This window comes from Piliocolobus tephrosceles, chromosome 9 (genome assembly GCF_002776525.5).
Source record: "Piliocolobus tephrosceles isolate RC106 chromosome 9, ASM277652v3, whole genome shotgun sequence".
Classification (NCBI taxonomy): domain Eukaryota; kingdom Metazoa; phylum Chordata; class Mammalia; order Primates; family Cercopithecidae; genus Piliocolobus; species Piliocolobus tephrosceles.
The window spans coordinates 7,956,978-7,974,150 of NC_045442.1; the positions used below are offsets into that span (position 1 = coordinate 7,956,978).

At 43.0% G+C, this 17,173-nt stretch overlaps 3 protein-coding genes across 14 annotated transcripts in view; 2 read left to right on the plus strand and 1 right to left on the minus strand.

Annotated features, from left to right (window-relative positions):
* DHX32 (DEAH-box helicase 32 (putative)) overlaps window positions 1–3,750 on the plus strand; it is a 56,300-nt gene extending 52,550 nt beyond the window's left edge. For all 4 annotated transcript variants that reach the window (XM_026456525.1, XM_026456526.1, XM_026456527.1 and 1 more), the window contains 3 exons: window positions 899–1,086; window positions 1,706–1,887; window positions 3,228–3,750. In XM_026456525.1, coding sequence (XP_026312310.1) covers window positions 899–1,086; window positions 1,706–1,887; window positions 3,228–3,399 — 542 coding nt within the window. In that variant the 3' untranslated portion in view covers window positions 3,400–3,750. The remainder of the gene's footprint in view (window positions 1–898; window positions 1,087–1,705; window positions 1,888–3,227) is intronic.
* The window catches only part of BCCIP (BRCA2 and CDKN1A interacting protein), a 29,038-nt gene extending 12,475 nt beyond the window's left edge, over window positions 1–16,563 (minus strand). For 3 of the 4 annotated variants that reach the window (XM_026456530.1, XM_026456529.1, XM_026456531.2), the window contains exons 1-6: window positions 16,351–16,563; window positions 13,084–13,158; window positions 11,797–11,877; window positions 8,784–8,873; window positions 7,834–8,021; window positions 5,514–5,688 (exon numbers count right to left, since the gene is read on the minus strand). In XM_026456530.1, the coding sequence (XP_026312315.1) occupies window positions 5,514–5,688; window positions 7,834–8,021; window positions 8,784–8,873; window positions 11,797–11,877; window positions 13,084–13,158; window positions 16,351–16,515 (774 nt within the window). In that variant the 5' untranslated portion in view covers window positions 16,516–16,563. Of the gene's footprint in view, window positions 1–3,532; window positions 3,984–5,513; window positions 5,689–7,833; window positions 8,022–8,783; window positions 8,874–11,796; window positions 11,878–13,083; window positions 13,159–16,350 lie in introns of those variants that run through there. The other variant, XM_023224252.2, reaches the window with a different exon arrangement.
* Window positions 16,564–16,793: 230 nt separating this feature from the next.
* Window positions 16,794–17,173, plus strand: part of UROS (uroporphyrinogen III synthase) — a 35,002-nt gene continuing 34,622 nt past the window's right edge. For 4 of the 6 annotated variants that reach the window (XR_002734165.3, XR_002734164.3, XM_023224255.3 and 1 more), the window contains exon 1: window positions 16,795–17,086. The gene's annotated coding sequence lies outside the window, so the exon portion shown is untranslated. Of the gene's footprint in view, window positions 17,087–17,173 lie in introns of all 6 variants that reach the window. The other 2 variants (XM_023224256.3, XM_023224254.3) reach the window with 2 other exon arrangements.

Sequence of the window (17,173 nt, forward strand, 5' to 3'; positions counted from 1 at the left end):
CCTTTGCTCTGAAAGATGGTGTGAAAATGTGTAGTGTGAAAAATATGACAGCAATTTGAAAGACAGTAGAATTGTATAAAGAACAAGGAGTTAGTGTTTCAAAGCTGAATAGAAAAAGTTGTCAGTGGAGCCAGAAGGTACACGGGCATTTGGTGGCATCTTTTGAGGGCATGCTGAATGGGTGATACTAAGTACATGCTCTCATTGCTCCGAGTGGTGCAAGTGGACAGGACGGGGTAAATGAGGGTCTTCTGCCTGCAGTGCCACGGCCACGTACATTCCCAGGTCCATCTTACGTAATTACAGGTGGCCAGAAAGACTAACTTCAAACTCACTCACATGCCTGAATTTTAATATAAAAGTTACAGCTAGGATAGATGAGCTTAACTGTAACATAATTAATTCCCAAATCAACCTGGTAGTTAATCCTTTTCTTATCATTAAATAAAATATGAGATATTTTCATAGATCAGAGGAATTTATACTGTGGGCTTTTTTCTGCCTAGTTTGATTAAATTGGGCCACATACATCCTTGCTGTATGCATAGAGACAAAATATAGATCTTACAAAATCCTCTCTGGCCTTTATGAGCCACAGGTTAGTGAAATACATCTTCAGTCACCACTAGGAAGTTTCCACAGTTGGCTGAGATCACAGAACCCCAGCAGGTGGCATAGGTGCTGTCAGTGGCACCGTCTCCCTTCCTGGTAGTGCCCTGACAGCCGACCTCGCAGCCACCAGAAATCCTTGTCCTTGCTGCCTTCCTGCCACTCACCTGTGTGGCCTCCTTTGTAGGAGAGGAGAGCACAGGGCTTAAAGATGGCAACTGCCTGGCCTGGGCTCTTTAGAACCTCTGACAAATCATTTCTAAATAGCCTTGTGTTCTTTCCCTCCTAGACTGTGTTGAAAAGTGGTGTCATGATTACTTCCTCAACTGTTCAGCACTCAGAATGGCAGATGTTATCCGAGCTGAACTCTTAGAAATTATTAAGCGAATCGAGCTTCCCTATGCAGAACCTGCTTTTGGCTCCAAGGAAAACTCTCTAAACATAAAGAAAGCTCTTCTGTCTGGTTACTTTATGCAGGTGAGAGGGGGTGGGGTTGCCTCGGCATAGGCTCCCCTGAATTGCACATATCCAGGACATGCTGCCAACAATCGCTCACTTAGGATGATGATTTCGACATTAAGTAAAACTAAAAATCCATGTTATTATTAAAGATTTGATACTTAAATATCCTTCCCCTCAAGGGAATAAAGGGCCAAGGCAGAATACGTAGTCTTAATGGAGAAAAATGACATTTCAGTATGGATTTCCTCATCTGTAAAGTAAGGTTCCTACATCACAGGGTCACTGTGTGCTAAACACCAAGTGTAAAGCACTTGGCATTGGAGTGTATGTCGCCCATAGTATGGCGGGTAGTGTGCTACGTTTCATCTCATGGCCAAAACATTAACCTCACAGCTGCACCATTTTAGCACAGTGCCCTGCTGTTGCTGAAGTTAGTTAACATCACTGTCTCAAAGTCTTAGGCAAAACATGCTTATGGCTTATTTTCTACATGTGAAAATAGGAAACATGAGTGGCAAATTTTAGTTTTAACTATCCCGTATGAAATACTTTGCTATTTTCTTCAACAAACATTTTTGTATAATGATCTCCGTATTAATACAAAATCTTTTTTCTTTAAAACTCTGCCTTTCAGATTGCTCGGGACATTGACGGCTCAGGTAACTACTTAATGCTGACACATAAGCAGGTTGCCCAGCTGCATCCCCTGTCTGGTTACTCAGTCGCCAAGAAGATGCCAGAGTGGGTCCTCTTCCATAAATTCAGCATTTCTGAGAACAACTACATCAGGATTACCTCAGAAATCTCTCCTGAACTGTAAGTTTAATGGGGAAGAAAGGGTTGTATTTTTTTTTTTTATTTCATACCTGTAGGAGTAAATGACAAATTTGGCTTTTATTCTTAGTTCTAAAGTTTACACTGATACAATCTTAATTTATGCTGAGAGTACCTCCTACTAAGGGCAGGCCTCTGTGGATACCTAAGAAATGCCCCTGCCTTTTAGGAGATTACAGCAGAGAAAAGAGTGTAGAAATAAAAACAAAGACCATGTGTCTTTAAGAGGAACAGAATGCTAGAGAAATGCACTGTTTGCAGGTGCGTTGACCTTGAGAGGAATGAGCTCAGCCATCTTTCAAGAGCCACTGCAGTTGGAGTTGTCAAGGAAGAGGAAGGAGGGGAGGCTGAAGAGAGAGGCAGGCACCACCAGAAGGTGTAAGGCTTTGTGAGCCACATAGTTTACATTTTATCCAAGTGCAGTACACAGCAATTGGAGCATTTTAAGCAAGAGTAGCATCTTCTCAATATAGTTTTAAGGATCACTGTAGCTGGCCAGGCACCTTGGGAGGCCAAGGCAGGAGGATGGCTTGAGCCCAAGAGTTCAAGACCAGCCCTGGCAACATAGCAAGACCCTGTCTCTACAAAATAAAAAAAATTAGCTGGGCATGGTGGCACGCGCCTATAGTGCCAGCTACTTGAGAGTCTGTGGCAGAGGATCGCTTGAGCCCAGGTCAAGGCTGCAGTGAGCTATTGTCACACCACTGCACACCAGCCTGGGAGACAGACCAAGACCCTGTCTAAAAAGAAAAAAGAACTGTGGCTGACACATGAATGGAAAGGAGAGGCAGTGGTGAGAGTGAGACTACTCTGCTTGTCTTTGAGAAGCCACTAGAGAGTCTGGATCCATTTTGAAGTTTCCACTACTATTCCGGCAAGTAGTGTTCAAGGCAGCAACCAAGAGTGACTCATAGGTGTCTGGCTTACGCAGCAGGATGTGGAGTGGTACTAGTTAAAATGAGAAATAAGCAAAGATAGCCCCTACCTAAAGCTCTCCTAAGCATACATGATCGGTGCCTCTCATACGGTGTTGGGTCTTAGAGGAAATACCAGTTGCCACTAAAGGTTAGTGGTAGACAGCATTTCCACTGTGTGACATAACACTAGAGAGACCAACTTATTCTAGAAATACAACAGCACTGGCTGCATGAAAACCAGAAAGTATTTATTTTACAAAGTCGGACTGAGATACTGAGGAGTTCAAATTAAACATTGGTTCTGCAGGTAGATGCTCCAGGGATGGGAAGTGCCCAGACATAATGTTTGGTGTCTCTCACCACCTTCCCCACTCAAAATCTAATCTTTTTGTTTTAAACAAACAGATTTATGCAACTGGTACCACAATACTATTTCAGTAATCTGCCTCCTAGTGAAAGTAAGGATATTCTACAGCAAGTAATGGATCACCTGTCCCCTATGTCAACAATGAATAAGGAACAGAAAATATGTGAGACGTGCCCTGAAACTGCTGAACAGAGATGCACTCTACAGTGACTCCCCGGCAAACGCAAGGTGCAGCAGGGTCCCAAAGTTAGCTGGGTGGCTGAGCTGCTGGGGATGGCAGGCATGTGACGCGAAGACGGATCTCACACCCACAGGACGGTCTTGAAGAAAATAACACTGTGTATATTATTTTAAAATAAAAAATAGAAGTTTTTATTGAGTTCTTTAAATTCCTACTCCATGTTTTTCTTCTTCTTGGAAAAGTTTTTAAATCAACCACTCATAATTTGATCAAAATTTTAAAAAACTGGTATTTTGTAAATGTGTCACAGACACATGGGACAGAACCCTACTTTTTGTGGAGGACCTTAATCTGAATAAAGTCATGAGTTTTTCAGTAAATCTCCACTGAGTTTTCTGGTAATGTTACAAAAACAGGCCCATCACTGTCCACTGGAAATGGGTTAAATAGATAGATATTCTTTCAGTTTATCCATGATTTCGTTCATCTTGTCGCCTGGAATTAACATCACAGTTCGCAAGGGCGTCATTGGTACGTCATCAAAAGACCATTTGCCTCCCAGACAAGTGTCGCTCTCCTCCTGCACTGAGTAGTTGAACTTCAGAATTGCCTTCTAAACCAAATAAGTAACCATGAATTAAAAATCGGGACAACCCAAAGACAAAACCCATTTAATCTACGGCAAAGAATATTATGTTTGGCATATGCTTAAATAAGAATGAGAGCTAAAAAGAAGCAAAACTCAGAATTTTAAAAGTTCAAATGGACATTCAGGCAGAAGTTATAAAACACAAACCAAGTAGATTTTAAACCCACATGAGGAACAGGGATAGAGGCATGCAACTTCTAAGAGATGAGCAAGCAGCTAAGTGATATTTTCATGTAATTGTCAAAATAATCTTGTGATATGTAAGTGAAATTAAGACTCATAAAATTTGATAATTAACTAGAACTGGTCTTCAAATACTCTTTTCTCACTTTCTCAGCTGCTTCCTTAGCATCAGGCTTTTGTGTGAAGACAGAGTAAATCTGCATACCCCGCCATCTTAAAACACCCATACATACTCCCCGCAAATGGTCGACCTGAGGTGCTGAAGCATGTTTTTTAAAAATTACGTTTACGATTTACTTCCTGGAAAAGAAGGGCACAGCTAAATTTGTAGTGCTTTAGTCTTCTGTAGAGGTCTTAAAAGTGATAAGTGATATCATCCAATTCAGGAAAATATGTTCCCCTCAGAGATACACTTCAAGATTTTTTTTGTTTGTTTGTTTGTTTAAGACAGAGTTTCGTTCTTGTTGCTTAGGCTAGAGTGCAGTAACGTGATCTCGGCTCACTGCAGTCTCTGCCTCCCAGGTTCAAGCAATTCTCCTGCCTTAGCCTCCCGAGTAGCTGGGATTACAGACATCTGTCACCATGCCCGGCTAATTTTTTTTTGTATTTTTAGTAGAGATGGGGTTTCTCCATGTTGGCCAGGCTGGTCTTGAATTCCTGGCCTCAGGTGATCTGCCCGCCTCAGCTTCCCAAGGTACTGGGATTACAGGTGTGCGCCACCATGCCTGGCCCACTTCAAGATTTTTCAGAGGAAGAGAGGGTGAGAAAGAATATTCTCTGGTATATGGCTGTCCATCACAGTACAAGCTACATTTATAGGAAAAAAATGCCGGAGAAATCCCACCAGCAGGATGACATCCACGACTAAGAACACAGAGTAGCAGGGATGCCCCACCTTCCACACTGACCAGCTGTGTGATCTCAGGTAATTTCCCTCATCTCCCTATGACTTAAAGTCCACAACTGTAAACCCCAGGCTAATGTCTACCTCTCCGCATGGTTTTAGAAGGAAAGATTTCACAGGAAGCGTATTATAAATGCCTCATCATTCTTAGCAGGTTAATCGCTTTTCTCCTCCTCCTCCTCACGCTCATAACCACAGTGCAGGCAAGGAGGCTAGTGCCTAGCCTCTTGAGTACCTACTATGTACCTGGCACTATGTTAGCTGCTAGGTCCTATGGGGAAACCGAAAAACAGTGGCCACACTTGAAAGACTTGGACATGAAGTGGGAGAACAATAAATCTTGATAAATCATTTTCAAGAAAATCCTTATTTACATGTAAACAAATAGATAAGCAGGATAGTCTTACCTCATAGAAAAATTCTTCCTCTGCATTTGCAAACATTAACGCAGCTTTCTTTCTGTTGCTAAGTTTCTTTTTGGAATTGTTTTTTCCTGCTTCCACAAATGTCTTACTAATCAGAAGGTAAAAGTAGCACTTCCCACATGGCTTATTGGTTCTGTGTGCCTCCGCCAGTTCTTTCCTACAAGGCACACACAGCATTTGTTTACCTGCTGGGTCAAGTGAAATACATGAACAAACCAGAGCACAGAGAAAACCTGGTGAGGCATCTTCGGTGGGTTCTGCTGTGACGCAGGCATTCAATCTGAACACTTAAGTCTACAGCAGTGATTTTTATTTACATAATCAGTTGCATTTTAGACTGATTATGTACTACTTTTTATAATAGTATATCTCTCAGATTATGCTGATTTGTGGATATATAGCAACTAACAGATCAGATGAATCTCAAATCCACTCAATGTATCACTGCTCTGCCTGTGCAGAAGTTAAAAATATATGCGAATCTGAATTTTTGAATTTTTTAAATCTATGAACATTTAACTGAAACACACAAAGGTATACAGCCACAACCAATGTCACTACAGCCTGTGACTACTACTACAGTCAACTGCTAGAGTCTGGAACTAATTTCTGACATACTGCAGAAACTGCATAAACACATACCCTAAATTCTAGCAATGGAATGGCAACAAAGCCTTAATGTTTCTTGTTTCTGAAAATCAAACATAGCCCTGTGCATGTGGATGCCCTTGAACAAGAGAATAAACTCAGAACAACCCTCCTCTTCAGCTTTTTTTTTTTTTTTTTTTTTCGTTTGGAGACAAAATTTCACTCTGTTGCCCAGGTTGTAGAGTACAATGGCGCAGTCTCGGCTTACTGCAACCTCCACCTCCCAGGTTCACATGATTTACGTGCCTAAGCCTCCCGAGTAGCTGGGATTACAGGCCTACACCACCATATCCAACTAATTTTTTTGTGTGTGTATTTTTAGTAGAATTGGGGTTTCGCCATGTTGGCCAGGCTGGTCTCAAACTCCTAGCCTCAAGTGATCTGCCAGGCTTAGCCTCCCAAAGTGTTGGGATTACAGGCATGAGCCACCATACCTGGCCTTTTCTTTTTTTTTTTTTTTTTAAAGATACAGGGTCTTGCAATTTTGCCCAGGCTGGAGTGCAGTGGCTATTCATAGGCACAATCATAGTCTACTGCAGCTTGGAACTCCTGGCCTCAAGCATTCCTCCTGCCTCAGCCTCCTGAGTAGCTGGGACTACAGGCGTGTACCACTGTGCTTGGCTCATTTCAGCTTTAACAGGACTAGGAGAAAGCAAATCACCCTCCTATAAAACCAAATAAATGTGAGCTTCAGCTGATCAAAAAAAAAAAGAAAAAAAAAAAAAACAAAAACCACTTAAAGCACCAGAAGCACAATCTGAACTGCAGCTGAGAGAGCAGGGAGCAGGAGAGAAGCACTGAATCCTTAGGGAAAAACAGCAAACCTAGAGGTTTCCAGACTAGAGTTGCATTCCTACAGCTATTTAAAGGAAAACCACAACGCAAGTGCTATGACCTCTGAGAATATTCTAGAAAGAATCTGTGTAGGCCAAGCGCTGTGACTGACACCTGTAATCCCAATACTGGGAGGCCAAGGCGGGAAGATCGCTTTAGCCTAGGAGTTCAAGACCAGCCTGGGCAATGCAGCAAGACCCTGTCTCTGCAGAAAAAAAAAAAATTTTTTTAATAGATAGAAATAAATAAGAGCGTCTGCCAATATTTTGTCCTCTATTGCAAAGCACGGGCAATACAATTCTTAGTGCATTCAGTTTGCTAGACTTCACAGCTACATTTGAAATATTTTTGTAAACTTAAAACTCCTGGATTAAAAAATAGAACAAAAACTCTGAAAAGCTAGCCATAGTATCAGGACTGTGGTTTCATTAGTTATGAAACATACCCATAGAATTTGGAAACTTTACCAGTTTTGTTATTATTGTAATTGTTCATTATTTTATTCGTGTTGCAGAAAGCTATCTGTGAAGATGAAAACTTCAATCAAATGGAGATGAAAAGTCGTCTATTATGAAATTATTTACTTATGTACCACTTAAATCTTAAGTTTAAATTTCAAGATTATTGTCACAAACTCTTCAAAAAGCCAGTTGTTAATAATGTATGCACTTCACAGGATGTTTCTTCCACTCCCCTCACACTAAACCCGCTTAAACCAAGGAAGGAACTCTTTCTATACCTGCATATTCTACTTAAATGACATTTATGAATCTATTTGAAAAAAAATTACTGTTCAAAGACATTTTCCCAAGTCTCTTACTGAAGCTGCTGGTACATGGGCAGAGCGATCTGTGGAGGGATATTAATGAATCTTTCACTTAGGAGAAGGCCCACAGGCTTGGTGGTGTCATTTAAAAACTTGTCCAGCTGTTCAACCATGCTCTTTTCACAATTCTTCTCACAGAAGCTGAGAATCAACTCTTGAATTTGTTCAGCACACTGGGTACCCTAGAAAGCAAAGAGAAAGCTTGTTTCCTATTACAAGCCGTCACATACAGGAGAAAACCTGAAAGTAAGAGCTATCACTTTTCACCTTACAGTTAATGGCAGTTTCCTGCCATAGCCTTAACATCTTGTATGTCTTCAGTGTTGACTGCTTAAGCATTTCTCAAAAGCAAACACACTGGTTATTTACCATCCCATGATCAGTGGTAAGAGAGTCATCAATTAACATGCAGACACACTGGAATGGCAATTCTAGTCCATCTCATAAAGACAGATGGAAGTAATGGAAAGTTTATTTCAAAATTAACGATTAAGTGTAGCCTGCATCTTATTCTAAGGAAGGTAAGCAGCTGGTTTACTTTTTATTACAACTCATCAGAGAGTCAATAAAAAGAGATGAATCAAAACAAAACAAAATGTCAGTAAGTGCCCTCAACATAGAGGCAGCAAGGCCTGAGAATATCCCCACTACGCAAGTAGCAAAGATAACAGCTGCAGAGAGCACAAACAGCTCCTGCATCAGTACTAACATCAGGACTGCAAAGCCAGATGATTCCCTAAAGCACAGGGAGCAAACACCTTTAACTGGGTACAGACCCAACACCACCACCTTCATATCGAAAAAGGATTACAGTAAGATTTCAAAAGAGCACTTATCTCTATAGTTAATATTACTGTCTGACATAAGACATTTTCACCATACATTGAATAAAAGTGGTTTTGGCCTAAGAAATAACCATTCAGATGCCACCCAGTGAAACCAACCTTTCTTTCAGTTAAATTTAAAAGGCTTATGAAACCAAAAACCTCATCTTCATCCACATCATCATCGCTGTCTTCTGAAACATCCGTTTGCTATTTTAAAAGAAAAAATATTTAAATGTTATATTTAGTATAATACCAAGTCTTGGGATGTAGGAATTATTTATCTTTTCACTTTTCAAAAGCAACACTTTGTTTTACCACTGCCATCTTAGAAAGCATTATATCTTAAATACTGTCACAGTTTTAGCACCATCATCTTGGAAAGCATTGTATCTTAAATACTGTGTGACCTTGTTCATTTCACTTTACCTCCCTTGACTCATTTCAATCTGTCCCAGATTCTGGACAGATTGAAATTTCTTTGTACTAGATTCTTAAGTCATTTTATCAGATTCTCAATATAATACAAAACCAGAAGAGATAAAACCTCATGAAATAAAGCATTTTAATTTGTTTTCTACACAATTTGGCTGGAGCCAAGCCTTGCTTCTCTGCTGGCCCACAGCATTGTTTCATCTAAAACTCATGAGTTTCCAGAACACTTGTCAATCTTGACCATTAGTGAAGCTGGGCAATGCTTGAGGGCCACTTACACCTACCACACGGGCAAGAGAGAAGGGATAAAAGAGAACACCCCTGCCCTTTGTTCTATGATCCTAGGGACTGGCTCCACTGAATGCTCTGGGTAGTCCCTTTACTGAGAACAAGAAGTCTGTATCCTCAGGACACCTCAAGTATCTCTGGAGAAGCCAAAGAAGCCAGTTATAACTGCAGAGCTATTGATGTGATTATCTATTTAAAGGGTGAATCCTGCCATTAGATAACCTCTTTCAAGGATAAAAATAACTGCTGCTTCTCCATATCCATTAGGTCTTCTAAGTGTCTTCTAAGACACGAATCAGCTAGAGATCACATTTATTTGATGAAAGAGCAGGTGGTCTGCTTTTTCCCATTGCCCTAATAAAAGGAAGCCCCCACAGGTTTAATTTCTCATTTGCTTTACATTGAGTGCCATAAGGTTACTAATATTGTCAGAAGCCTTGAAAAGTGTACACTGTATTTAGTAACAAGTATGTTGGTGACCCTATCATTCAGTGTCAGAATTTTTGTTGTGTAAAAGTCAGATAAGAGTGTCTGAAGAATGAATAGGAGGACGGGAACTAGAAACCATGACTTAAGATTACTTTTCAAGAATTTTGGCTCTGAAGGTGATGTACTTCGAGTGGAACATTAGACTGAATGGAACTTTTGTTTGTTGTCTTTTTCACAACAGGCTAGGGAACAGGTACTAGGAACAGGAAAAAGGCATCAAGAGTGACAACTACACATATGTAGCACTTGTCAGTTGCCAGGCACTGTTCTAAGCAGTCAGCAACTCATTTTGTTTACCCATGCACTCTACAAGATAGGTGCTAGTATCATCCTCATTTTCAGAGCTAGAAATGGAAATAGATTAAGGTACTGTGGCAGATTGTATCTTTCGCAGATGGCCCCAGTGGATCTCTTCTTGGACATGCTCTTCTGACAAAGTGACCTAGATACTTTTCTCATGGAGTGGTGGGATCAATGTGGCCTCCCCCTGGGTAGAAATTTGTATCTGTACTGACTAAGCAACTGGTGGAAATGGCACTATATCACCACTCCTGCCTGCTTCTTTTGGGCTGCTTGCTCTTGGAAGCAACCCAATATGTGGCAAGGCCCACATGGACAAGAACTAAGGCCCCTGGTCCAGAGTCCCAGCTAAGCTCACAACAGACAGCTAGGGCTAACTTGCCAGTCATGTGAGTGAGCCATCTTGAAAGGGAATCCTCCAGCCCCTAGTCGAGCCTCCCCAGCTAACATGATGGAGCAGGAGCAGAGATGAGCTGTGCCTACTAAGCTCTGTCCAAACTGTAGATCCATGAGCCAAATACATGACTGTTGCTATTTTACAACACTAAGCTATGAAGTGGTTTGTTATACAAACAACAGATAACCCAAAGAACCACCAGATGACAAGCAGCAGAGCCAGGGTCCAAACCAGTCCTATTTTGTTGAGCTCTCTACAACATCTATCTGATAAGGATGACCATCCCCTCCTCCTTCAAATGTTCTCTTTCTTGCCATGTATGACATCACTGCACTGTTGTTTCTTCTACTTCTCCTGTCATCCCTTTTAATCTCCTTTGCTGGCTCTGCCACTTACAGTACTTGGATATCCAAGTAGTCTTGGTATTACTAAGGTGTCTGTCCCTTCCCTCCCTGCGCAACCTCAATCACTTCTATGACTTCAATAACATTTACGACAAACTCCCAAGTCTCCAGGGCTCCACCCGCTACCCGGTATCTCACAGGTAACTCAAAATCAAAATGTACAAACCCAAACTCACGTTCCCCCTCCTAACCTGGCCTTCCTCCATGTTTGTTACCCTGTTTGCTCAAGCTAGAAACCTGGAAGTCATCCTTGACTCCTTTTCCTCTCACTTTCAGACTCAATCAGGGACTAAACCCCATCATATTTCATCTCCCAAATATGTTCTAAATGAGCCCACTTCTCTCCCTCTCCATTGCCACCACCTGGACTACTGCATTTAATAAGCTTGGATTTCTGCAATGACTTCTGATCAGTCTCCCTTCCTCCAGTAGTACTACTTCCAATTTGAGCTAAACAGAATAAGAACTCTTCCCCGCCCCCCACCCCAGATATAGGGTCTTGCTGTGTTGCCAGGCTAGAGTGCAGTGGCACAATCAAAAGCTCACCACAGCCTTCAACTCCTTGGCTGAAGAGATCCTCCTACCTCAGCCACCTGGGTAAAAAGACTATAGGCATGTGCCATGATGCCCGGCTAATTTTTTGTTATTTTTTGTACAGACAGAGTATTGCTATGTTGCCCAGGATGGTCTTGAACTCCTGGCCTCAAGCAATCCTCCCACCTTTGCTTCCCAAAGGGCTGGGATTACAAGCATGGTGATGCCCAGCATGAACAGAATAAAGAACTCATTTAATCAGAATAAACACGATTGTCCTGCTTACCTTAATCACACTCCCAATATGGTTCTGTTGAATTAAGAGATCTGTTAGTTCTGCAGTGTTCACAGGAGCCTTTAGAAAAAGCTAAAAGGAGGAAAAACATTTAAATTAAGATCAAAGCATGATTTCTAATAACTTCAAATCCTATATTCAAATACAAATAAAGAAATTTCTGTGACTTAAGAAGATAACCTAGAAAAGCAATCCCAAGAGGGAAAGAAAAGCGCAGGCGAGTCAAAGAAGCTAAAGATTATGAAATTTCAGAAAAGCAGTCAGTGGTAATACAGAAGTAACGGGGGAGGGGGAGGAAAAAAGGGAGAAGAGAGGATAAACATAAGGCCAAAGAATTTGGTGAAAAGGCCAGCACTTTGGGAGGCCGAGACGGGCAGATCACGAGGTCAGGAGATCGACACCATCCTGGCTAACACGGTGAAACCCCTTTGTATTTGTATTTAGTCTCTACTAAAATACAAAAAACTAGCCGGGCGAGGTGGCGGGCGCCTGTAGTCCCAGCTACTCGGGAGGCTGAGGCAGGAGAATGGCGTGAACCCGGGAGACAGAGCTTGCAGTGAGCTGAGATCCGGCCACTGCACTCCAGCCTGGGCGACAGAGCGAGACTCCGTCTCAAAAACAAAAACAAAAACAAAAACAAAAACAAAAACAAAAAAAAAAAAAAGGACAGTAGAGGCTATGAAGGTTAAAGAACCAAAGTTGTATTATATGAGTAAAAAGAGTAAGGAGAAGCAGCAAGCATCAATTTTATAGCACCAAACAGCACAGTTATATGACTGTTACATAAGAACTGTGAATTAAAAAAAAAAAAAAAAAGCTCAACTAATTAGCAGATGAAAGGAAATAATTCTTCCAGGCAAGGTGGAGAGGACAGAAATGGAAATTCTACAAATTTGAATTTGAGAAAGCCTGTACTGAATGACCTGAATTTTCTTTTTTTTTTTTTAAGAGACAGAGCCTTGCTCTGTTGCCCAGACTGGAGCTCAGTGGTGCATTCATAGCCCACTGCAGCCTTGAGCTCCTAGACTCAAGTAATCCTCCGGCCTCAGCCTCCTGAGGAGTTAGGACTAAAGGTGTGTGCTACCTCAGTTGGCTAATTTTTTATTTTTTTGTAGACAGGTTCTCATTATGTTGCCCAGCCTGGTCTCAAACTCCTGGGCTCAAGTGATCCTTTCACTTTAGCCTTCCAAAATGCTGAGATTATAGGCATGAACCACTGCACCCAGCCCGAATTTTCTTAGAAGAGGAAATTTATGCATAACAAATAAAAGACAATACCTGCTGCAGTAATTTCTTAATTCCGTCATAATCATTATCTGATAGGGAATAAGCTTCAAATTCAATATTCACTTCCTGTAAATAACACACAAAATAGTTGTTACCAGAAAAACTGCAAACATCTAGACTTGAAAATAGGCAAACATTGCCAAGATTGCCATCTGTAGAGAATACAAAGCACTTTCACACTATTTCTTCATGTGACACAAAAGCCTGAGAAAACAAAACACTCAGAATAACCTAGTTTAAATGTTGAGAAAGTCCGGTTCAAATAAACCAGACACAGCAGCCACAAAGGAGAAATTATTTTCCTGATTGCAAAAAGGGTGCACAAAAATCAAAATCACTTCAAAAGTCCCTCGAATTGTCTAGAGCTTGACTGAGCCCATGGATTTGAGGTTACACTTCATTCGCTTAGCAAATATTTATTAAGTACCAATCCACGTACCAAGCACTGTGCCAGGCACTCAAAATGAAAAGGTTAGTAAGGCAGACACAAATGATCCTGCTCTCGTGCAGCTTACAATTTAGGGAGGAATACAGTCATTAAGGAAATATTTGCAGAAATAAATGTAAGTGCTATAAAACAAAGGTACACAGTGCTGTAACAACTTAAAAAATAAGAGGTCAGTCAGGAAAGGCTTCCTTAAAGAAGTGACACTTGAGCAAGGAACCGAGAAACAGCAAAGAGAGTTCCTGGTACAGGGAGCAGCACAAAGGCCCTAAGGCAGGAGGAGACACGATGAGTACAAAGGACTAGAAGAATGAATGTGTAGCTGGGCTCCCAGATCTCTATCTGCAAGACAACAGAATCTAGAAGATGGCACTAAAATGCCAAAAACAAAACCTACTTCCTTTTAAACACTAACAAGGTCAGTCCTTGGGGACCCTAAATCATACCTTGATAAGTGACACAATGAACCTGGGGTTCTGATGAAATAATATATTGGCCGGGCGCGGTGGCTCAAGCCTGTAATCCCAGCACTTTGGGAGGCCGAGACGGGCGGATCACGAGGTCAGGAGATCGAGACCATCCTGGCTAAAACGGTGAAACCCCGTCTCTACTAAAAAATACAAAAAACTAGCCGGGCGAGATGGTGGGCGCCTGTGTAGTCCCAGAGGCTGAGGCAGGAGAATGGCGTAAACCCGGGAGGCGGAGCTTGCAGTGAGCTGAGATCCGGCCACTGCACTCCAGCCTGGGAGATAGAGCGAGACTCCTTCTCAAAAAAAAAAAAAAAAAAAAAGAAATAATATATTTAGAGGCACTTCAGGTTTTAATGGTTTGGGAATTTAGGTCTTAGCTGAAGTACATCACAGAGGAAATCAGACCTCCTTTTACCTTGCCACCCTGACTACATATATATCTAAGGCTTCCTTAATTGTTAAATGTGTAAGGCCCTGGAATTGCTTAGAGCAATTCCAGCTTGAATTCTGAAGCAATTCCAGCTCCAATTTGAACTCTTTAAGTCCAGCTTTGCAGACTTCAAATGCTAACTCAGCCAGATTATGTGAGCAGCAAAACAAGGGGTCAGGTGGGAGTGTTCCAAATTAAACCAAATAGCAAATTGACATTATTCAGGACTTAAACTTATTCGACATAAATACATTCTGTAAATGATGCTCATCTAGTGTTTTTTTGTTTTTTTTGTTTTTTTTTTTTTTGCCTAGATAGACGTTTTGGACCTCTGTCCCAGACTATTATGGCACCACCAGGGAAATGGGCAGCAAATGGAGTATCTGTCCAGCACCCTTTTCCTGGGTATGGGCTCATCTCCACATGGTTTCAGCAGGAACAGTCATGTTTGTAGAAAAGAGCCCTGTCCCTCATTCCCAGGTGATTTAGAATTAAGACTGTGGTGGTCTGATAGATTTTCCATGTTAACACAAGAAGCACTGATTTCTATAACCCAAAAGTAATAAAATAGCCAGTTAAAGTTCTAAGTGAAAAATGGTGAGATGGCATTCAAGGCATAAAGACAAAGTAAAGATCTGAAAGGAAAGACTGATCACCTGCACGGGCCATGGTGTCACCTCTAATCCTGCATCCATGTTTCTCTGTATCCTCCCCTCCATGCTCTTCATGACTCATGGTTACCGCTCTGATTTTATTTCCTATCACTCTCTCTTCCTTATTCTGATCCAGCCATCCAGGCTGCCTTTCTGTCCCTCAAACGTAAGGACCCTGGATCTTCTTGTAAATGAACTAGAAAGCCAATGGAGCATTCTGAGCAGAGGCGTGAGATCAGACCTACAAGATCTCTCTGACTGTAGATGGAGTATAGACTGATTGTAGGGAAACAAGAATGGAGAAAAGCACACCGGTTAAAAGCTGTTATATTAAATAGTAGTCCACGCAAGAGATAATGGAGGTGTGGACTACGATGGTCTCAGAATCAGTGCTGAGAAATGTCTGGATAACAGGATTTACTGGTGGACTGGATATAGGATGAGGAAAGGGAGGAATTAAAGTTAAGTCCCAGGTTTTGGGTTAGAGCAGCTGGTGATTTTATGGGCCATTTACAGAAATGGTGACGGTTAAGAGAGGGGCGTGAATTATTATACAAATCTGCTTCGGACAAGTTAAGGTTGAGGTATCTAAACATTCAGTAGTCTGAAGGATCATTCGGTCCTAATTAGTTATTAAACAAATAAGAAGTACCTATATTTCCAGGCACTATAGGACCTATTCTGAAGAAAAGAACCCACTTCTATGAGACTATGAAGCCAAAGATTCACCTACGATTTGGGTCAGCTGCCCCAGGAGCCAGAAAATACAGCCTAGCTGAGATCTGAAGAAGAAAGGGAAAACTCTGCAGGATGAAGAAGAGCATTTGAAAAAGCTTCTACGGTAGAACCCGGCAGAAGCCTTCAAGAAACCGAGGGCCCACGTGAGTGCCGCCTGCAGAATGAAGAGGAGGTCGGCTGCTGCCCTGAGGGGAGAGGGCCCCTTCTGCGGGCCCGCGGTGGCCGATTCAGTATTTGAGGCTTCAGCGTGAGAACTAGAAAGGGCGAGAACACACCTGTTGTGGCGGGCTTTTTCGGGGGGACGCGGGTTGCGAGGTTAACCGGACCGGAGTCGGCCTTTAAAAAATTACTGTGGCTGCAGTGTGTTAAAGACCGAGGAGAAACCTGAGAAAGAACTTCTCTCCAGCTTTTCCTCACAGACCCTCAGAGTTAGGGAAGTCACTACACTATTTTTACACAGCCTGGGCTTGCCAGAAAGTTTTTCTCAGGTATAAACCAACTAGGGAAGCGTGTCCTTCTCACCTCGTCAATGACGTGGTCCTCTTCATCCTCTTCCTCGTCACTGTCGTCATCGCCTTCGTCCTCATCCACGACTTCATCTTCCTCTTCGTCGTCGCGCTGGAGTAGGGGGTCCGGCGGCTGCGGAACCCCACTTTCCACGACCCTCCGCTTAGACCTGGAAGCCATGTTACCGCTCACACTGCGCCTGCGCAGCTTCCCCCTGCCTGACCTTCCGGACCAGTCCATAGTAGCCACGGGGGTGAGGGACTACGAAGAAGCTCGGAGCTGAGTGCACATCAACTCCAATGCCCCTGCTGGATTCCGCAGCCATGATCCCTTCCAGTCACGTCCAGCTTGCGGTCCCATCTTGCTTTTTTCTTCCTCTCTCCACCCTCCCTGACTCCTCCCAAAGCTTCCCCTCCCCTTCCCGTAGTGGTTCAACTCATCTAACCTCTGTCCTCGCTCCGTGGCCTGGATGTCGGTGCGCATGCGCGAGTGCCTAGCTGTGCGCGCGGCCACCCCCGCAACCCCGGGCTGAGGTGCGGGGTCCTGGGGCCAGGCGCGGGTGGCCGCCGCGGCCCCTTAGGCTGCGTGGGGAGGGGGCGGCCCCCCCGTTGTCATTGCTCCTGCAGCCTCAGGAGCCTCTTCGCTGGGAGTGCGCGACACCGCCCCCAAACTGGGTGCCCGCTGTGTGCCAGGCCCGGTGCTGGGCACGGTCCCGTCTCTTAGCCCATTCGGGCCTCCCCAGCCCCGCGAGGTAGGTGTCGCCGCCCGCGGTACTGGGTACAGACGCCGAGGCCCGCGGGCGTGCAGGGGCCCAGCCCCGGGCGGTGTGTTACACAGC